The 23,463-nt window shown below is 40.6% G+C and overlaps 1 protein-coding gene across 1 annotated transcript in view; it reads left to right on the plus strand.

Annotated features, from left to right (window-relative positions):
- LOC124154002 (diuretic hormone class 2) overlaps positions 1-19,717 on the plus strand; it is a 95,656-nt gene extending 75,939 nt beyond the window's left edge. Inside the window, exons 2-4 of the mRNA XM_046527472.1 lie at positions 13,253-13,338; positions 16,483-16,605; positions 19,266-19,717. Coding sequence (XP_046383428.1) covers positions 13,256-13,338; positions 16,483-16,605; positions 19,266-19,410 — 351 coding nt within the window. The 5' untranslated portion in view covers positions 13,253-13,255 and the 3' untranslated portion in view covers positions 19,411-19,717. The remainder of the gene's footprint in view (positions 1-13,252; positions 13,339-16,482; positions 16,606-19,265) is intronic.
- Positions 19,718-23,463: the final 3,746 nt, after the last annotated feature.

Consider the following 23,463-nt stretch of genomic DNA (forward strand, 5'->3'; position numbering starts at 1 on the left):
CCTACTATGGTGGCTTGCCTAAAAGTATGAGACGTAGACTTACTAGGTACAATCTACAAATCATGAGCCATATGATCTCTAATTACTTTATGAAAGCAACGACCTTGTCGCGAACCAAAAATGAAGAAAGAGAAAGGGGTACTCTCCAAAACGTGTTCAGGGTTCGTTCTAAACTCGACATTGGCGGATTATGATCACCTTGGATACACATTTCAATTCAAGACTCAGAAGAAGATATTCCATTCGTTTCCTGTCCCCTTTTATTTGTGATGTTCGCAAGCCGCATCTCAGCATGGAAAAGAACGCGAAGGAAATGGGGACGGGTGAACATTGATACAGATTCAGTGACTCAGATTAAAATTAATGCAGGTATGAAAATGAGATAAACCTCATACAAGTACAGAATCAAATGCAAGACGAAAACATTATGGAAACAAAAAATGTTCAAGGATACAACTAATTACAATGAAAAAAAAGATTAAAATGCATTATGATATTGGCTTGACTGATGGTCACTCAGGTTTCTAAGATATGGGGAATGAAGAGTATCCGTGGTTCAAAAGAGTATTTGTTCAGAAAATACTCTGAGAGATATGACGATGGCTAAATTCTAACAACACGTATCTCAAAAATAGCAACTTTTCGGGAGAGCATAAAACGATTATTTATTTTTACTTTTGCAATGAAATAAAAAACCAAAAGTTCATAAAACTGAAAAAGAATCATTCATTTGTAAACAAAGAGTTGTTTTTTGCTTTTATTTCATTATTTTAATGTTTTTACACTTTGTTTAAGATACCTGTCTCAAACCGGCCAAATTTTGAGATACGTGTTGTTAGAACTTATCCATCGATAACTACTTTCAAAGGAGAATTATGAATGGAGAATAAGATAATATACGGATAAGGGATATACGTTTTTTCGCTCGGAGACGAAATCACAGCCAAAATCCGCCCAATTGAGTCCAAATGTGACTTCGCCTGCTCGAAAATTCCACCGTCGCAGAGCAAACTATAGGAGGGAGAGGTTACACAAGTGCTCCTTCAGCCGGATGACGACACGAGTTGCGCGCGGACGCCATGTCTTTTTGCGGAGACGACGCTATGATATATGGATGGAGAGCAAACATGCATGTTGACATGGGCCGGAAGGGAGTCAGTCGTCTTCTTAACTCGTGAAATGTTTATGTCGCTGAAAGCCCTCTTTCTCCGGCCGATGCGGTTCGGAGTGGTTTCTTCCTTAGAGGAGAGAGGGGCGCCAGGCGAAGAATGCTTTCTTCATTCCTGCTCGTGACGACAAAAAATATCTCCCCCTTCCCTTCTGAGTGGATGGAATAGGGATAGGTCATCCTCACCCTATATTCTCTTTAAAAAATTACCTTGGGCACTGCAAAACTATTTCGACAATCGCCTCAGTTCCATTGCGCCAACATGAAAAAAATGTCTTGACGATTTGCCATTTTCACGTAATTTTTCATACCTTATTTATTAATGCATCAATTCTCCCCAACAGCACGTCAACAGATTGCCATATTTTTTTAAATGCTTCACATTAAAAATTATAGAATTGCAGTAATATCATCAATTAAACAATCACATATAGCACCACAGCAAAATTATCAAAACCAATAGCAATGTAAAGTAAACACAACCGCCATGGTGGTTGGAACATGGCGCGCCAGCGCGAACAACATTGCTGTATTTCGATCGTGCAATTTCAAATACAAACGTATCGTCGGACTAAAACCCACGAGAGCCATTCTGCGATAACTTACTGCGCAATATTTTACTTTTTAGTTCGTACCGACTGCATTTTTCACCGGAAAAATGGAATTTAATTGCTGACAACAAAACTATTCCTGTTCTAATATCAGGTCTATTGCGTCTACGAGCAACAATGTCCCGCTGTCAGGGATGTTTTAATAAATTGCTTTGATAATTATTCCCATGACAACGGCACCACTTGATAAATAAAGGGCAAAATGCAAGCAACAAAATCGGAAGATTCATGCAAATACTGTTTGCGGTCCAATTATTTACACTTATTACAAAGAATAAGTTCTATACAAAGATTATAAGGTTATTTCTGACGTACACAGATTTTCTCGTCAAATAAGCAAACGTGTTCAAAAATCGATGGCGTAATGATGGCGCTAATGGATATGAATTGAAATGATACTCTAAGCCCGTGAAGATGCGATGCCGTGAATTGGCGACGTGAGGCCGCCAACAATCATACTTCACGAGGACGGAATCTCTCATTCATATGAATGAAATCAAAGAGTACAGCGACACTCATATCACTGTAGGCGTGGTAGCATTCAATTTAAATGCTGTAACAGCACACATTAATTAATATCAGAAGTGATGGCATTCTCGCGAGTGAAATATTGCAGAGGTAAACTAGTCTCCCATTCGGATGTTCATTTCTCTGGTGACGAGAAAATGTAAAGGCCTTCGAATACGAAGAGAGAACGAGAGAGAGAGAGCACGGTGATGCGACCATTTCGTGTTCTCCTCTTGTTTTCCACGGCAAAGGGAGAGAGAGGAACACTTGATTGTGCTCTGCACTGCCTTCCCTCCGACCAAAAAATAATCGATCCCTCCTTTCGCCAACTGGTTTAAAAAGAGAAACATCTCAAGGAGCATGCGGAATCTCTGGATATCTTTCCTTAAGATCTATTGGTCTGCTCACTAATACTAAACATGTACATCTAATTATGATCTAATTCTCACATTAAGCTCTGAGTTACGACACACTTCTGCGCAAGGTGACTGCATGGAGGATGTCCCGGTTCGACCCGTAGAACATTTATTTGCGCTTCGACTTCCATGACCTTTAAATATGTTCTTAAAAATATCCGCACCTTGGCGATGACTACAGAGTGATCAACTCATCCATCCGATATCTCCATTAAAACATTAGCACTCGCTTTAACATTAAACATTAGCAAAAATAAAATCTCGAATTTAAATTTCATTTAACGGCCACCCTGAAAATCGGTTCGCTCTGCAGTCAAGCGACTTCGGTGGCGACGATGGCGAACCCATTAAAATGCGCGGAGAGTCCGCGGGAAAAGCACATAAACTGAGAGATATATCTCCGATCCGCAATATTATTCGTGGGTCCGAGTGACTCAGGTTTACAAAAACGATATTCTCACTCAATATATAAACGAAGATGACAACATGAAGGAGTGCTGTGAGGAAGTAGGCTCATTTATGTTGCCACTCAATTGTTTCTCTAAAAAGCGCGATGAGTACAGAGCGATCTATTAATTATTTATAAATTAAAATAGAGTACGAGGAAAACCATCGAGAAATTGTATCATGTGGAGTATAATTTTCGGTTCATCATCGTCATAAGTCAACCATAATCCTAACAATGGTTAGAGGCAGCTCTCCATTCATCTCTCCTATCCGCTGGTCCATTAATATAGACTCATTTCTTCTCTTTTGCATCCTTCATAATTCGGGGCCGTCCCTTCCACCACAATTGCTTTCATCAGGCCATCGTGCCTCAAAATATCGCCAACTAAGTTGTCCCGTCTTCTGCTTAAGGTTTTTAGAATACTTCTTTTTTCTCCCCCTCTTCTTAACACTTCCTCGTTACTTACACTGTCCATCCATTTTATCTTCATCATTCTTATGTATAGCACCACATTTCGAATGCTTCCAATCTTGACTTCTCTGCTGCTGTCAACGTCCAAGTCTCGCTTCCATAGAGAAACATACGTAGCGTCTGATGAATTGTTCCCTTATTTATATGCTTATATTCTCAGCTGTAAGAAGATTCTCCTTATTGTAGAATGCCATCCCCGGCGACAGCAGTCCTTTTACAGTTTACTCCGCCATAAAATTTGGATCGCTCTGTCGTCAGCGACACCAGTGGTGACTTTTGTAAACCCACTAAAAATCAAGATGATTGACCGGAGGATACGTTGTTTTAATGTTTGTGGGTCCCAATGCAAACGGAGTCGATGTTCGTACTCAGTGGATGAACCACAATGTCAAGTAATCCCGCACACGCAAGTAAGGAGTCAGTTGTTTCAATATCCCCTTCATCGAGCGGTGCGGGCATTCCATTCTTCCCGCGGTCGAACACACTACTCACCGCTAAAGAAAATCGCTTCACGCATGGCCTCATTAGTGGGGTTGAACGTGCAGTGTCAACGCGTATTGTGGGCATTGCAGATAAGGCGTAGAACACGCCGCCGTCCCTGGCTTAGGCCCTGAGTGTCACCCAGGGCCGGACCATCCCTGATTTCACCTTAAACCACTGTGACGGACCCCAATCGTCAGTTACAACTGAGATTGCTATGACGACGGAATTCCATTATAAGGACTCGCGAACTCAACCGAGCGCGCGAATACCACCACTTGTTTAATTGACTACTTTGAAGTAACATAAGATATCATTATTAATATTATATTACCAACATTATTATTCGACTATTACGCCAATTTATAATAATATTAGCATCCGCAGAGGGATAATTAAATGCCATGGATAAATTTCACAGCCAAGTCAAGTGGGAAAACATTCAGAATTAAGTCATATTCTCTTTCTCAAAATTGTAATTCATTGGAAGAATTCGTTTGAATTATGTGTAAGATGCGTTGAAAAGAAAATTAATATATGGTTATTCAGCCATTCTCTCGCATGCTTAAAATGATAAAGAAAATGCTAAATTTGTCGCCCAATTTTCATGAGTTGATGACGTCACTAAAGTCTCATTCACTCGTTCAGGAAGGACCTTTCATTGAGGTTTAGGGATCGCAAACAAGAGTGTAAACGACAGCAAACCACGCTGGACACATACGCAAGACCGAGGAGTAGATGAGAAGGGCGATGAACTGTTTGTCATAGGTTTGTGGCGTCATCAACTTCTCTGCAAAAGGGTTGCGCCGGTCAATGTTTCATCGCGAATATTAGGAGAAGTAGGCCATGGATCGAGATACGGAAAAATACAAGTCTCTTTACTTTTCAAACTATGTCCGAAACTATCCACTCCCTCTTCCCGATTGGGTCCATGACGTGACGCTACCAACTAATCCGCCTCAATCTCCTCTCTCACTATAAATACATATGTGCATGGAAAAGATATCTATAATGAGTGCCCGATACATTGTATCTAAACCGCTCGCATCAATAACTAATTGTGGAACGTCGCACTGCATCTCGTTGCTGAACTATCCATCAAAATCAACAAAGAAAATATAAAATGTGAAGGAGCCAATTGGTAATAATTAGGGATGGACGGATCCAGGATTTTTTCGGATCCGGATTCGGATCGGATCCTTAATTTTCGGAGCAGGATCTTTCGGATCGGATATTTTCGGATCCAAATGCATTTTCAAATTCATGACGTTAAGATTCCCCAGATGATTGTTCAATCTCTTGGGAAGAGTCACACTATGTGCCAGTCGTATTTTGCCTTTCTTATTTTCCACGGCTGAAATTCTCCTCTGCGAGAGATTTCAAACAAAACTTTTCATTAAAGGTTTATGAGTAGGACAAGAATCGCATGCGACGACGCATTCGAAGAGAGAATCGGAACTCTTTCAACCCTTATGGGGCGTTGCATTCACTGAAGCTATTATTTAAAATTTTGAATCCATATCCGACGTCTTCCGCGATTTTGGATCCGATGTATCCGATGAAGGGCAATATCCGCGGATAATTGGATCCGAGGTATCCGATCCGACAATCCCTAGTGATAATCGATCCCTTCAAAATATATCTCGCACTCCGCACAGCATTACCCTTCTTGAGGTCGGAAGAGGTGATTGCGCCTCCGTAATCAAAAGGATCTAGCGCAGCCTTAGGTTTGTGGTTTTAATTCCCAGTTTACAACTCTCCTGAAAAAGAGTCCTTTCTCTCATTAAAGAACAGAGAGTGCTTCTAAATGTCCTAATAATTGAGTGCTCTTTTTTTAAGAGCCCAGATGACGATGCTTTCTCCAAAGAGGAGGAAGTTGCATCACTACCTCTAAAACACGGATTACTTGTTTACCACTTACGCTATCACGAATAAAACGTAAATATCCACTCATGATGACACAAATAAAAGATTAAATTCATTACTTTTCTTTTTTATATTAAATTCCAACTATGGCTGCAACTGGAGCCGCACAAAACAGCTTCCCTAATCAGGCACAATCGGTCGGCAGATTACGAGCCATTTCCCATTCCAACTTTGTACGAAAATGAAATTGGCGAAGAGTCCGCACTCTGGCGGAGTTATCGGAAACTTGCGGCCGAGTACTGATACGCTCGATATCGAGTCGTCGATCACAGTGTTACCAACTCGCGCAGCATCGAGAGAAATCGAGTGCCTCACTTTTCGAAGGTCCTCAGAACGATGATCCCGCTTGTTTCAAATTTGAGCAAAGCAAATTTTTAAGAAAACGCAGTTGCTGAGTGGATCGAATCCGATTACGCTCGGTGTTAGATTCGAGGCAGCGAGTGAGCGGTCGAGAAGAGCCACACTCGATTAACTCGAGGCTTCTCGACTTCCATCGCTAACCGAGTGAAGATTGGTGAGTTTGGGAGTTGCCGCTTTGCAGGGCTTCATTTCAACTCACTACAGTCATTATCAAGGTACTTTTGTAGGTTCTGACAATGAATGCAATCAGTTACCATGTTCGGTTTCTAATTCGTAAAGTGGAAATTTATAAAGCTTATCTTTTAAATGTGCTGCGATATCACCTTGAAATTTTCACTATGCGTTGCGTCGACATTCTCCAGCATTTTCGTTTATCTCGAATGTGAGACTTTAACCGAAGTCGGAGGTAAAAAAAATAGTTATTTGAGAAGGACGTAAATTTGGTAAGGGATTAAGTCAATACGCCCCATAAAATTCGAAACGTTAGCGTAACTAAAGATGCTAAGTTGATTCGATGAGTAGCCTTATCTTAGAGTTATCTTCAAGCATTACTTGCTTAACACCTGCGCCATTACCTTCAAAATTTCACCTTAAACTCTGAATTTTGAATAGCCGTTGGCCAACATTTTTCAAAATCTTAATTAGGAAAATTTTATTTCTGTGGGAGGAAAGAAAGTGTTGTTTGCGATACGCATTGCTAAAAAGTTGCATATCGAGATCGATGCGGTGGAACTGTTTCATCTTGTACTCATGAATAAATAACAATGTTCTACTCATCTACGAATTTCATCACACGACTGCTATGTTGTGTGATGAACTGATACAATGTATACTTTTAAAAAGTACTTAGTGCATTAAAACCATTTTTATGATAAAATTATTTAGGAATCAAGTCTAAAATGGTTATTCACATATGACTACATGATAGGGTTTAGCGCAATTTAAAAAAATTAATACGTCACGATAAAAGACAGACGACGACCGGTAAAGCGAGACTGACGTGTCCTCTTAAACCTGTGGCGTGGATGTTTACTACACTCTTCCTATGTGTTCGACGGCGACGTTCGATTTTTTTCGGATGAGAGGAAGAGAGAGAAGCCGCCTCTTTCAGTCGCAGTGATGGGAGGCGAGCGAAATGACTGCGTATATAGCAGCGGCAGCAATAGTGTTTGAGATGTGTAAGGGCGCTACCGTCATAATAATCTCGACTCAACAGGGTGATGGAGAGAGCCGAAGGTCGGTCGCCTCGGCAACGGGCGAAAGGGAATCTAATGATAGAGAGAGAGAGAAGTGGGGGGGGGAGAAAAAAGGAGCAGCGGATAAGCGCATCTTTAAAAGAGGACCACTCCCGCTCCGTGTACCCATCCGCAATTTCCCTTCTTTTCATTTTGATTACACCTTTATGACCATCATCTCGGAACCACACTATGTTTCCAAGTACGACATGAACGATGAAATAAAAGCGATATTTTGCCGAGCGGATACGTATGGGAATTTGTATGCTATCTACATCTGCATAATACCATCGCAAGGGTGTTTGGCAGGGGGTGAGTTTACACCAACATGCAGCGTGCAATACGTCTTCGTAGTCATCGAAAAAAAAATCCGTAGCACATGCACATGCCAACAGGTGGTGTGAGCTCTCACCGATCACGCATTGCTCCGTGCAACTTGACACCAGCCATGGAAAAAATGCAAATTATTAGATGGATGAATGCCCATGCAGCAGCATAAAACTGGTTGGATGCCGAATGGATAACAAGGACCAAAAAACCCAAAAAAAAACCAAGAAAAAAATGCCTGCATTTGGTTGACCTAGTGAGTGCAGCGATTAAATAGAATGAAGGCACATCTGTGACTGTCCTTGATGGTCCTATGAAAAAACGACATCTCTATCTTCTGCATTCTATGTCTTTTATCTTCCTCTCGCGATCTCTTCTACCATAATAAGACGGTAAGTGAATGCATGTGATCTGCGATCACGTCCTCACTGAATCTATTAAGTAGATTGACCTATATTTCGTTCTTCGTTAAATAACAACTCCCAGCCTAACACATCTGGCAATGCGCTCACGCTGCAATGTTTAACGCATCGCACTTATGCGCGCAATCTTTTCTGATTTGAGATGCGAGGCAAATGTCGAACGGGGTCTCCTCTGCTTATTCTGCGAATTTCAAAATGTGAGCGTGAGTTTGAAACGAGTAACACGAGACAGACAAAGCACTGTCGGCTGAGAGGCAGCGCCTCTTTCGACGCTTCGACCGCAGCCAGGGAGAGCAGTGAGCATCATTGAGACTCATTCAGAGGGCGTTAATAGCCACAGCGACGGCAGGCGAAAGTAAAGAACGCGCAGAGAATCGAATAAGGGGAGAGAGACGGTTGAGAGAAAGGCGGAGGATCCACTCACATCTCTGCTCATTCGAAAACTGCTCAAAAACTCTTCCCAAAGCATCGAGAATAGCATCAACCATCCATTTTCCTCATTGTCAACTGCGATAGAATTTGAAATAACACCTATGTTTTCGTTTCTCAATCCGCGGCCTACTTGCGTTACTAGCGACGATTAATGGGCTGCCTTAAAAATTACGTTGATGAGTCGATGACGTCACGAACTCAAGCCGAGCGGGTCAACACTTCTCACTTACTACTTGGTCTTGCGCATGAGTCTAGTTTGGTTCGTTGTTGTTTACTCCATTGAGAGGGATCCCCTCTCTCAATTAAAGATGTTCTCTACGAGAAAAATCATTAGTGCCAATGCCACCTAAAAAAGTACTGCACAGCTAAAAAGAAATGTGGCACTGTTAACAGTTATGCACACGGGTGCAAATACACGCAAAGTATTTATAAAATTCTTAGTGAATAATCCGTGGCTCATCCAGGATTTGAACTCGCATTTCCCGATTATGCGGTGGCAGAGAATTGTCAGAGACTGCTATCGGTCAAATAAGCCAACCATTGACATCATCGAATCTCGGAATGGGTTTTGCCGAACTCCGGGATCGAGTGCCGGGGACACAAAGCATTTCATCCAAGGCATATTTCAACAATAGTGTATTTCACGAGCTTTTTAGCGATACAAAATAGGAAAATCAGATTCACGCTTGAATCGAATACACTTTAAAAAATATTTCTTTTGGATAAAACGTTTGGCACACACCTCGTGGAGTGGAGAGATTTGGGGATTACATTTCGATTGGTCTTTAGGGAGACGGAGAGGGCATCGGGTCATTGCGAAAGAACCGCCATGAAAAAAGGTCAAGATCCTGTGTGTCACCCCTTGAGCCATGAGATTATCTGCCCGTGACGTCCGATCGAAAACTACACTCTCCCTTGTAATGCCTCCATCGACGATTGATACCTAGAGACACTGGCGGATTTAGGATCGGGAGCAAAATATCGATTTTATCTAGCGCATATTGGACGCCTCTATGGAAGCGAGGCTTGGACGTTGACAGCAGCAGAGAAGTCAAGAGTGGAAGCATTCGAAATGTGGTGCTACCGAAGAATGATGAAGATAAAATGGATTGACCGTGTGAGTAACGAGGAAGTGTTAAGAAGAGGGGGAGAAAAAAGAAGTATTCTAAAAACATTAAGCAGAAGAAGGGACAACTTAATTGGCCACATTTTGAGGCACGATGGTCTGATGAAGACAATCATTGAAGGACAAGTGGAAGGGAAAAAGGGCAAGGGACGGCCCCGAATGAGTTATATCGGACAGGTTATAAAGGATGTAAAAGAGAATAAATATGTAGCTATGAAGAGATTAGCGGATAGGAGAGAGAAATGGAGAGCTGCGTCAAACCAATCTTAGGATTGTTGACTGATGATGATGATGATATTGGACGCCCCAGGGGGGTTCTCTACCCCCCCCCCTCACGCCTCCCCTGTATCCGCCACTGACTGAGGGAGGTGGAGGTCAGTTCATTGAAAATATTATGAATAAGTATAAATAATCTCTAAAGGAAATCGTTAGCTCCCCAGCTTCGGGACTCCATATGTATAAAAATTGGCGTGGACTCGCCGGCATCTATCGTTCTTCTGCAAAACCATAAGAGCAAACTGAAGCACTCGAGATGTTGGCATTGAGTTGAGTTGTTTTCTACACGCATATATGTATTTTCCGGTCTTAACTTCTCAATTCCACTTTAGATCCATGTTATTTTCATTCCGATATGCCTTCCCTCACGATTAGAACTAACAAAACAGGATTACAAAATGCATGAATAATTTGACTACGACACTCCGCTTCCGAAAGTTTCACGCTGATTTTGGCGTCGCTTCAAAATCGACCAAAACAGCCTCAAGATAATTTCTGGGCTAATTTCACCACGTGGTTATAATATCCGCGATAATGCTATCCATGAACGCCGTCATTCTCACTGGAATCTCACATCGAATGCTCATCCCTATAATTGCATAATTTTATAATATTTTTATATTTAAACCGGCATCTATTCCGTGTATCCAAGAGAAAATGACCACACTCAGAGAGCTGAAGCATCTTCAAATGAGTCGCTAAATGATTCATTCGTTGCTCGAGGCAACAGCGATGACAAGATGCAAGACCGTTCACGTGGAAGCGATTCCTTTTGAACCACAACAAATATACAATTACCTCTTCAACGATCGGCGGACGCATAAAATTTTTAATAGGAAATTTTATCAATGTTGAAAAATAATGCGAAGTGATAGTGCAGATATTGATAAAATTTTCCTGAAATGTAAATCATTCACACATAACTCAATGCTTCCAAATGCGAAATAATAAATCCAAAACGTGACATTACCACCGAGATGTACGGTAATTCCTCCTTATTTTTATACTCCCGTGATTGCTTGGTCCACCGTGTCGCTCACCCGAAATAACAATTGATCAAAAGGAATTCGGTGGATGGAAGGGAAGGATGAGTTTACAAAATCCCTTCTTCATGCAGCAATCCTCTCACAGGCTTACAATTAAAGCACATCAAAGTTGCCTTCCACTTTTCTTGAATTGGAGGCGTCCTTTTGAGTTCCAATTCATAGACTGGTTCGGAGAAAATCGCTCAAAAAAGTTTTGAAAATAGCGAACCACGTGAGACCGATGCGAGGAGGAGGAGATGGGTAGCGGAGAAACGGTGATTCGCTCGACGTGAGTTAATGACGTCATCAAATCACGAATCGGAAAACGCAAAATTACGCTTCTCCTCAATTTTTAAACTCCCAATTACCATCGCCAATTTATTCATCCGATTTAACTTGGGAATTTCTAAAACAGAAGATTAAAAAAACAGCCTTGGTTAAACTTCAGCGGATACCACTTCTGCAATTCACCTGCATCTGGAGTCACCTGGTGCTAAAAAAACTCATAACGAAGCGATCTCACGCATCGTCAACAGCGCCATCTCCTTGTAATATTCATCATCAGGATCTAGGAAAAAAGGTTTAATTTCTTTTGCGGGAAAATATTGATTTTCCAAAAAGTTTTCCTTGCGCTAACGTCACGCGAACCTTTTCCTTCACATTTACAACCGATCTCCTCGGGTCGATATACTCGGTTCAATTTACGGAGAGCTCAAGTGACTTTGCATTTTTATTACTTTTCAACTTCATTTCCTCAAATTAGAAGGAAAAAAAGGGATTATGAGGAAACGGAGGGAATTATATTAACCGACGGCATGGCGGAAGAGAGCGACGACGGATATTGCATTTGCATTACGCTCTGCCCCACAATTAAGCCGCCATATAGCCGGGATGTGTTGCCCCAAAGATGAGGCAATTCCCTAATCCTACGATCCAAATGCAAATTACAACTCCCACGGGCATTCAAGTAACTTTACTCTGCACCTGATTCCACTACGCAACAAAATACATACACAAAAACATTCCTTAATATTTTGAAAAGAATCGTTAGATAGTTATTTTGTCCGCGGGTCATTACTTTGATATTAATCAAATTTAGTCTCCAAATTAAAATTATTTGTCAATATTTCTCTCAATGAAAAATCAGGTCCGTTTAATCAAAAGGTTGCAACTCCGGCCCGCCCACTTCTATGAAAACTTTCAACTTTTTTCATTCACTGTTAAATCAAATTCACATTTTTCCGAAATGTATTCATCATCATGAGTCAACAATCCTAAGATTGGTTTGACGCAGCTCTCCATTCTTCTCTCCTATCCGCTAGCCTTTTCATAGCTACGTATTTCTTCTCTTTTACATCCTTTACAACCTGTCATTCGGCCCCTTGCCCTTCTTCCCTTCCACCTGTCCTTCCACGATTGTTTTCATCGGGCCATAATGCCTCATAATGTGACAGACTACTTAACTTCTCCTTAAAGTTTTCAAAGGAATTCTCTTTTCTCCCACTCTGCTAAGCACTTCCCCATTGCTTACTCGATCGATACATTTTATCCTCATCATTCTTTGGTAGCACCACATTTCGAATCCTTCCACTCTCGCCTCGCTCGTTTTAAAAATATGCTCCATATTTAACACCTAATGAACTATTTCCTAACTACTATGCTTATATTTTCAGCACTACGTTGATACTTTTTTCACGAGTAATGTGCCTTTGTCGCCTCTGCTATCAAACTGACTAATTTTTCTCGCTTTGGTAATCGCAGGCTACATCGGCGTCCTCAGAAGCGAAACTCTTTCACCAATTAAAGGCTTTGTTTTCCTGGCTACACGTTTATGTTAGCATGCTCAATGGTTTTAACACCCATTTTAATACATAGTTTCTCAAACGGACGATGAAAATACCTGTTTCTAATACCAGTCGTTGGACTAATTTCAGTTTGTCTATGGTTTGTCTATGTTTGTCTAATTGGTTGAATTATCACTCAACAGCGTCCCTGACAGATCCTTTGCTCTCTTCTCCGCAGGCAATGAAAGGGTCATCCCTCATCTTCCTGTCCGTCACCCTCGCCATCCTCGTCTCAAACTGCCACAGCTCCAGTTCCATGTCCAGGTGAGTGACAGCGCCCTCTCTCAGCGGACCCTCAACAGATCAAAGTATACATTTTGGGAATTGAAGGCTTGATAAAATAGTACCTATTCCATGGAGACTGTATAATTGATTGATTCTTGGAATTAGACTACGAACTTAGAGGCGACGTGTTTGAGCTATTCTACCTTCTCCTATCCAAACGGATAAATTCGATTCTTAAATCTCATACTAAGCGGCGTTAAGTCAACATATGTGGAGATTGTGAGAGAAGGGGATGAAATTAGGGAAATTCGATGGAGAAGAAATTAATGTAAAATGAGAGAGTTTCCATAAATAAGGGTCAATGCTGCGGCGAGTCATCTTGATGAGAAGACTTGAACGAGAAGTGGGAGAAGTCGAAATGGGCAGAGTTATGACTGGTTGCGCCTTCTCTGTGGCACTATGGTTACAAACAAAAGAAGTATTTGGTATCACTAAACTTGGTCCGAGAATCACGTTCTTATCTCCTGCAATCCACTCATCCCATATTCACCGTCAACAGTTATAATCTTGCGATGGCGGAAGGGAATGGCAGAGAAGTGGGAAATGCGAGAGGGAAGAAACAAATGACATGAGACGTAACGCAATGAGTTTCAATAGCTGCTGTCCATCATTGTGCCATCTTGACGAGGTTTTAAAAGAAGTCCTCACCAAAAATAGGAATAAGAGGATATCTCAGTGAATGAGACGAATAGGAGAAAGAGGAGAGATTTTTTAAGAAGTGCTGGAGAAGAAAAGACACATGGATAATTGACAGTGTGAACGAAACCCTTGGGGCGGGCTCGCGGGTTACACTCCAGGGGCAGGGTCTATAAGCGCGAGCTTTTTACCTCTGCACCCAGAAGGGGGAGGACAGGAAGGAGAAAGGAAGGAGGCGCCGCCGCGATGGGAGCCCGACGACGCCTCCTGGGAGGGGATAAGGAAGGAAGGGAAGGGACGAGGAGTCCCGCACCGTCACAAGGCGGGCGGGCCCTACTAACAGCGAAACCAAGCTTACGCAATTTATATGCTACCAATCATAGTAGATTTTCCTATGAGGAAGAAAAATCTATCGATCGAATCGGTAGATTGGATAATTGACAAGAAAAGGCATGAGAAGAACGGGAAGGGTGATTAAAGGAGAGTTTTGAGGATGAATTGCATTGAAATTCAGTGATGTTGGTAATACCCGAAATGTAGTAGCCCACCCATACAATTGCTCTCATAACTGCTGTGGCCAGCTGCGTGAGTCCTTGTGAGACATGCGGGTTGTCTTTGATTATTATATTACTATTGAAGAAGGATTTGGTGCTTTCCCGGCGAATGCTATTGATGAAATCTTCACGGGAAATCAGCCGGGTAATGATGGTCATTGCTGCCATCGAAACGTTGGCAGCAATGACCATCATTACCCGGCTGATTTCCCGTGAAGATTTCATCAACATATATTACTATTTATTGAAATTCATCACTCCAAAAGCAGCTCTAATAGGCTTTCACATCGATAGCCTTGAACAAATAACAAAGGGCTATCAGCCTTTAATTTGAATTTTAATTTGCCTAGCGTTTAATTAAATCGGATTTATAATTAGTTTGCATGAGGTTGAAAAAGAAATTCATCTTCAGTTATTGGCGAACACTTCGGAAAGGGCCGGTGGTCACCTCAGCATGTGTATCGCGGGTAGCCGTCAAGAGGGAGAAGATTTGGGCAAAATTTCGAAGTGATTCCGCCCGCAGTCATCGTAAGTGGTCGTGACTCTGAGGGAAGTCGCGTGCACTGCATATCGGATCCACCTGTTGCCACCCACCGCAACTGGTGGTGGCTGGCCCTTGATGCGTGCAGAGGGGCACTTTGCTTCCGCTCCGAGAGATAAGAGAGGCGTTCCCACGAGTGAGAAGAAGCGATGGGCTGAAGAGAGTTGGTGTAGTGGTTGGAGAGTTAGCTTCCCATCCCGCGGGACCGGGTTCATCTCCCGACTGAGCTGAGGAAATTTTTCAAAGACCGCCCGACCCCTGTTTGAGTGCATTGTGGTGGGTATTTCAAGTTCCGTCCGTCAGATGGGACGTCAAGCCGTGATTCCTTCGGCGTTGCGAGAAGAATGATTCCGATGGTTCCCGGTTTCTCTCTACCCTTCCTCATGGCGCAAGTGACCTCGGCTATCGAACAATGCATAATTAATAAAAATATGAAAATTTAAGAGAGAATGGCTGATAAATTGAAGTGGAGTGGAACCAAATATATTCCTATCACATAATAATTAGGAAGGTATAAATAAGTGTTCCATTCTGGCGTGAATTTGTGGAACTGCACTCTTAGTGAATGGATAAAAAAGAGACTTGCTATACTCCACACAGTATTTTATGACCGAGTTTCACAAGACACCTGATTGAAAACAACCATTGTGAGTGACTCTATCCTTGAGGTACAGTGAGGGAAGGAAGGAAGGAAACTAGACTTCCTCGAGCAATTGGAGATGCGAATGACTGAATGTCAAAATGACTCAAGTTCAAACCTGTGATTATAGAATATTTACACCCCAATTACTCCCCGTTCTTATCCACCCCAAGCACTCCCTCCCCTCCTTCGCCTTAACATGCTTTCACTCAAACACCCCCTCCCCACCCCCTTCCTCCACTCCCTCACCCAATGCCTAACGTTTATATAAGAGCTTGCAATCTGTCATTTGCACCTTGATAATGCAATGCCTACGAAGTTGGTGAAACCTCGTTCCGTAATTAAATATTTTGTGAAATGCATTAAGTAAATAAAAAAAAGATGTTGGACTCCTTATTTTAATACCTAATTCTTAGAGAAATTCGAAATGTAACAAAAATGAAAGTGTAATGGGCAAATTCTCACAGGATACATTGTTAAGCAATGAAAATTAGAATATTTCAAAGGCATTCAGATGGTCGTTTTCATTTCAATTCCTTTCTAAACTCTGTTATAAAATATTGTGTGTGTCTCATTTTTTAACCAAAACTTTGAATTTTGTGGAAATATAGGGGTGGGGGGGATCCCTCCATAAAAGTCCGCATTATAAAAAATGACGCATTTTCAAATCTAATGTTCTGCAGTCTCTCCTTAATCGGATTGTTTTCCAATCAACGGAATGCCATGAGTGTCTCGTCTTATTTCTTTTGCAGTCAGCGGTTGGGAGCCGGAGGCATGCGAGGCTACGTGGACTTGGATGACCCGGACCCCGAGTACGTGTTGGAGCTCTTGGCACGCATTGGACAGTCCGTCATCAGGAACCAGGAGATGACCGAGTCAGTACCATCCATCATCATAATAAATCCTCGGGTTTATCTAGACGGTTGTCCCGTCTTCTTCTAAGGGGTTCCATGAGACATCTCTTCTCCACAACTATTCATAGCGCTTCCTCATTACTCACATGGTTTCAAAATAATACCTAATTCCCAAAAATTACCTAATACCAAAAAATGCTTACTAATATCCATTAGCATATTTAAAAAAAGACTTTGGTGCCGAAAGGGCATTACACTGAGAGATTCAATGCATTTTTTTCCTTCTTATATGGAAGAATTCCCTGCCAAATTATTGATTTAATATGATTAACGTAATAAAGTATTTTTATCAAAAGAATTAACGGAATTGAAAATTAAGATCATTAAATTTCTTAACTTCTCATTGTTGAATAATGTTTTATGCAAGCCCTTTATTATTAAACCCTTATTTTTGTTACATTAGCGAATTCCTCAAATAATCGGCGTTAAAATAAGTATTTTAACATCGGTTTTAGCTGATCTTTACTCGAGAATTGAGGCATGGAATTTTTGTGCTTGCGCACAGTTGCCATTATGAAAATCCCCGTTATAGTCAGCTGCTTATCCGATTTCATCAAAACGCTTTATACACTGATTTCATTTGAGAAGGCAAGCATGTGCATACCAATTAATACCAGAATGTGGCCAATGTGGAATGTGGAATCAATGGCCAGCTTCAGACAAAGTTGGCGTTGAATGGACATATTTTAATTGAAATCATTATTATCAATATTAAAGAAGTAAGTGTACCAAATAACGAGGATTAATGATATCCAATAAAAAGTATTCGAGAAATTAGAAATATGGTTAAATTTCAACAGACCTGTGAGCACTGTGTAAAAGCACTTTTTTTTACCTAAATATTAACAACAATACGATATTTTGTTTAGTAAATACTAAGAAAATGAAGGTTGTAAGACCAGCATAAATAATTCAAATTATTAATTTAAAATAGTAATACAAAAAATTAAACTAAGTTTTGTGAACGCTAGAGGAATCATAGATTCCCTCTTACGTTCGTAAAACTTATTTTGTGGAACAAATACCGGAAGAAATTCAACAAAGAAGGGAATATATTAAAATTCGATTTTATAACTATAGCTTTTTATAAAATTATTCAAAGGCGAATAAGTTTTTGGAATAATATGTTTTAATACGTTTGAGGGGAATTTTTTTCCTTAACTATTTTTATGAGCCTGAGTTCCATTTTCATATTTTATAATTGACTATTTTTAAAAATTCCATTGGATGCTGCGAGCAAGCTCCGTCGATAGCCATTCAGCCTACATGGCGTTCGAAGTAACATTAGATGAATACTATTGAGATGCGGGTTGTGTTATAATTAAAATCCTTTAAGTGAACTTACAATAAATAAATACATCCGAGCAAAATTCAAACATTTCCATCAAATTGGATGATTTTTAAGATTCGTATAATTTCTGTGAAAGTGTTGCGTCGACAGGCATTCAGCCTCACACATAGTTAATCTTGCAGTATTTGAATGTAAACAAATAAATTATCCTATTATTGCTATTTTTTAAGAAATACTTAAACCGTGAACTTAATGAAATACAAAGGAAAGCTGCGAGATTCATCAAAAACTGCTAAGGGCGTACAGGTACACTGACCGTTACACAGACGTTGAACGAATTAGGCTGGGGGCCACTATCTGTATACTCTGAGGCTTCGGCTTAGATTGCTTGAGAAACTAAGAATAGACATCTACGTCATTAATGTAGAAGTAGATGATGAAATATTCCCTGTCCAGAATTCCACTTTTGCCCCCGGTTCTCGCGACAGCAGTGAAATCTTTTCAAAAATGCCTCTACGGACCTCCTTTTTATCTGTCAGCCGCTAGTGTCCTCATTAACACGCCCGCCACAATACTATATTTCTCCATTGTGGCTGGGGGGGGGGGGGGTAATAATAATATTAATATTAATTACCAATTAATACCAGAATCTGAGTGGTCAATTGCCAACTTCAGACCGAGTTGCAGTTGAATAGGCATATTTTTATTGAAATCATTATTATCAGCAATGCTAAAGAAGCAAGTGTACCAAATAACGAGGATTAATGATATTATTATTCTTTTTTTTATTCTTTGGATTACAAAGAAATAATTTGAATTATTTACGCTGGTCTTGCAACCTTCTCTTTCGTAGTGTTGTTAATATTTAGGTAAAAAAAAGTGCTTTTACACAATTCTGACAGGTCTGTTGAAAATTAACCATATTTTTAATTTCTTAAATACTTTTTATTGGATTTTATCTACTATTTACTATTTATTTACTATTTCTATTTTATTTACTATTTATCATTAATCCTCGTAATTTGGTGCACTTGCTTCTTTAATAGTGCTGATAATAATGATTTCAATCAAAATGTCCATTCAACGCCAACTTTGTCTGAAGTTGGCCATTGACCACTCAGATTCTGGTATTAATTGGTACGTACACGCTTGCTTTCTCACATAAAAATCTGTTTATTAAGCGTTTTGCTAAAATCGAAAAGGCAGCTGACTGTAACGGGTAATTTCATAATGGCGACTGAGCGCGAGCACAAAAATTCAACGTCTCATTTAAGAAAAAAAATAATAGGAATAGCATGTGGATGAAATGTATGTTTGCGATTCGTTTCAGCGCCAAGCGAGGTGGCACCCTGGATCTGGGGATGGGTCGCGGTTTCAGCGGCGCGCAGGCGGCCAAGCACCTGATGGGTCTGGCCGCGGCCAATTACGCGGGAGGTCCAGGGCGGAGGCGCCGAGAGGCCCTCCTCGAAGAATAGACACAAAATATACATATATTAAGAGTCGACGAACGACCGGCGCAGTCCACGGAGGCGAAGCGGAGATGAAGGAGGAGCTCAAAACAGCAGGACGGAGCCGGGCGGACGGACGCCTCGAGAAAGAAAAGAAAATGTAAAAAAAAAAACAATTCAATGTTCAAATGCGAGTTGCGCAAATGATTTCTTTCCGCGCAACGTGAAGTTGAAAAATGTTGAGTTTTGAACTGTAGAAAAGATGTGTAATTAATATTTATAAATAATTTAAAAACTCAATAAAATATTACAAAACTTCAGCAAAAATAATAACTTTTGCAGTTTAAACAACAATAAGAGTTCTTATTGACATAAAAAATGACACCCTAAACAAATCTATTCAGCAAAAATAATTACTTCGCAAATAGGTGGGTGGATGCAATTCACGGCAGCTGGTTCTACACTGAGATAACTACTATAATACTGAGCATAAGGACTAGAGCTCTGCGGCCATGAATTGGAATTGTAAGGTGAAGTGATCCAACAGCCGAAACGCATTCTACTGCATTCGTTTGCTGGGATGGACTTAAGGACCAAACACAGCCTCTCAACCGGAAAGCCTCAACAGTCAACAATCAATCACTCACACCACATGCACATAAAGACGCAAAGGCTAAAAATGCCAGGAGAATAAGCTCAATAAGGTCAAGATGTGTAATTAGACAAGGTAGGTGCGAATAGCGCTATTTCGGCCACCAGGAGGCCCTTTTCCACTTCAACCTTGTGTTGTTAAGCCCACAAATCAAGCTTCCTCGAGACCAGCGACGTAGCTAGGAATTAAGGCTACGGAACGCAACTAATAATGGGGGGTATGGGGGTGTGGTATACCCACCAGGGTAAGCGTGAGTTGTGGGGGCCCTCCGCCAGAAAGAAAATAATATAAATGGTTCAAAATGTTGAGTTTTACGGCCTTCTGAGGGATATTTTGTTAATCCTCACACTATTTTATAAGCATTATTAATCCAATTAAGTAACATAGATTTAACTTAAAAATTTTCTCTGAGCTCTGGGGGGGTTTTATCCCCCAACCCCCCCCCCCCCCTCCCTGCGCCACTGCTCGAGACGGTGTAGTGATTCTTCTATTTGGGATTCCTTTGAATACCGCTTTTCTTAATCTTAAGCAATATTCAAATAAAAATTCAAAATTTCCCGATTGAACTTCGAGTAGGTAAAATAACTTCAAATGAACATGAGCACCTGGTAACGCAATGGAAATAAGAGATCGCCCTTCCGTGTGATTTTTTCCCTCGACAGCACGAAAAAATCCTAAGGACGCTTCTCTTCCTACCCTTAGACATATTGTACTTCGCCTTTTTCTGGTGATTAATTAATTGATTGACATAATTTGCGGTTCTCAGAAAATTACATTCGCTTGGAATCTTGTATTTGAACAGCTTAAAGCTCAGCATTCAGTTTAATGTCTTAGCGTAATAATAATAATAATAATTTGGTTTCAGTGACAAAGAGCTATACAGCAACAATGCGAAACATATATAATTGATTAAAACCTCCTGTAACTGCAACAACTGCAAAAAAAGAGAAGTTGAAGTGGTCAATTAGGTAGGGCTATTTAGGAATAAGTAACATTTTTCCTGAAATATTTCAGGGATGAAGTCTTTGATTGGTTTCGGAAGGTCGATCCATGTTTGTGAGGCGGCAACGGTAAATTATACATATTTGAAAAGTTATGAGGCGATAATGGGATACATGTAGGGTTCAGCTATATGAATGCAGCAATGCAATGGGATATAGTAGGGTTCAGCTATAATAATAACATAAGGGAATGTTGTTCTCTTTGAATAGAAGTCAATGATGTACTGTGGTTCAATATTTTTGAGTCATGAAACAGGCCAATTATAAGTTTCACCTCGTTTGGATAATAATCGAGGCGATCTTGTTTAATTAAGGCGTTATATGTTCCTCTTTTACACCTTTAACTTGCGCTATCAACTTGAAAGATGCAGGATGGGAAATTTTCAGGCTGAGTAGACATTTTCCAACACTTTCCCGTTTCTCAAATATATAAGTTCAAAAATTTGCGTCTGAGGAAGGCCAAAGCAAAATTTTCGATTTTGAGAAATAGGCCAAATTTGGCTAGGATTACATGATATTCCCTGAAGAATTCAGGGTGACAGCGTTCGCATTACGGCAGTAATCCGTCACCAAAAAAAGACGAGTCGAGCAGGATTTGAACGAGATCTTCTGTAATATGTGACCGAAGAAATCATGAATGTAGCACTGATAGAAGTGGAGGCGTACGAGACTTGTGCAGGAATTACGAATTACTTACTCGCAGCTTGGGTTAAGACGAGCCTATTAAATTAATAGGTGTCTGGGCTGCCCTGCCTCCAAATGAAGGCGCTCCGTCAGATGGCGGGCTAGACTTCTAAGGAAATTAACCTGGCCGGTCTGCAAATATAAAATGCAGACGGCGCACTAAACTAAACAAATTTGTCGGCGTCTATTTAGATAATAAATTAAAATTCCTTCATAATCCAAAATATTGTGCTTCAAAAGCATTGATGGTAAGGGAAGCAATCTATTCACTATACTCCCCCACCTCCTCCACTTCGCCAGAGTTCTAGAATTAGACTATAATGTCCCATAGTCCGACCTACCCTCCTTCACGGCTGAGAAATTAATGCCCACAGTGTAACAATCATAAGAAAACAGGAAACATTCCAAAACAAATCCCTCCGTCTCCTACTCAACCTTACTAAATGAACTAGAATCCAGGATATACTTTCCGCTCAAAAGCTCCCCACCGTCAATCAGTTTATCTCCCAGCATGTGAATAATTTTAAGTCCAGGGTTGGGGCAACTAATAACCTACTAATAACAGAAATTTGGTATTATGATCAAAATATTCAAACAACATTCACACTCCCTCCTCAATTCACTCTTCTATATGCTTTCCTATGTCTCATCTTCTTCCAGTTTTAAGAAATTTCAATTGTTGCACTAGCTTTGTTGGAATCGGGTATGTTAAAAAAATACAAAACAAAAAAATTAGAAAAGGAAAGAACAAAAATCGGAAAAATGAAATTAGGAAAATAGTTTCTTGAGGTACGAAAAAAAAATAAAAAATTACTTGAAATGTAAAAATGACAAAATAACAGATAAATTACAAAAAAATTACTTATCCTATGCATCAAAGTTTTTTGTAATCAGTATATAATAATTAAGTATACAAGTTTATGCTAACACAAACAACACACTGCCCAAGGAACACAAACAGGTGCGCAAAATAATTATTTTATAGTTAACTCGCTAGTTGTGTTAAACATGGTTTACCGATACAGCGGTAACGCGCCTGGGGCGCCACAAATTATGAGAGTCCAAACCGAGAACTAGATAAAATCACAATGGCATAGTTCAGCACTGTTTTCTTACTACCAATTATGATCAAGCTTGAAATTTTTGTACCAGTAATTATGAAGAGTTTGGCCGGCCTCTGAAGGGTAAAGTCCTCGCCAGCCACATCGCAAGTAGCGGGTTTCGACTTTCGCCTGGTCAGGTTGCCCCTATCCAGGGGATGGGTGTCTATGATAATCCATTGCTGTTGGCTGTTAAAATCCCCGGATGAAAAGGCAAGTACAATGAACTGTATTCGTGGAGGTCAAGGCAAGTAAAAAAACAATGAGACCCGTACTTTTTCTGTCCGTCCGTCCTCTTATTCTCGAGCTACGTATTCGCGGGTAAGGACCCTCAACCATTACGTCGATGACGTCACAAAACTTTGCAGGTTGTTTTCCGGCTTCTCTTGCTTGGTCCTCGACTTGATCTTACGTAGTAGGTGGATGCGCACTCTTAATAGATACAGAGTTTTCCTTTCCACACTCAATGGTTCAAATACCCAAAATACGAAAACGTACCTAAATAGCGCCGACAACTCATGAAAGGCGGGGTTTATGCAATATTCTCGTTCTTTTCACTCACAGCCATCTTTAAACGTGGCTGACATATGGCTGCATGAGCGAGAGTTATTCTTCGTCATGGCTCATTTATCCTCCCCCTCCT

The sequence above is a fragment of the Ischnura elegans genome, chromosome 1, assembly GCF_921293095.1.
Source record: "Ischnura elegans chromosome 1, ioIscEleg1.1, whole genome shotgun sequence".
Lineage (NCBI taxonomy): Eukaryota > Metazoa > Arthropoda > Insecta > Odonata > Coenagrionidae > Ischnura > Ischnura elegans.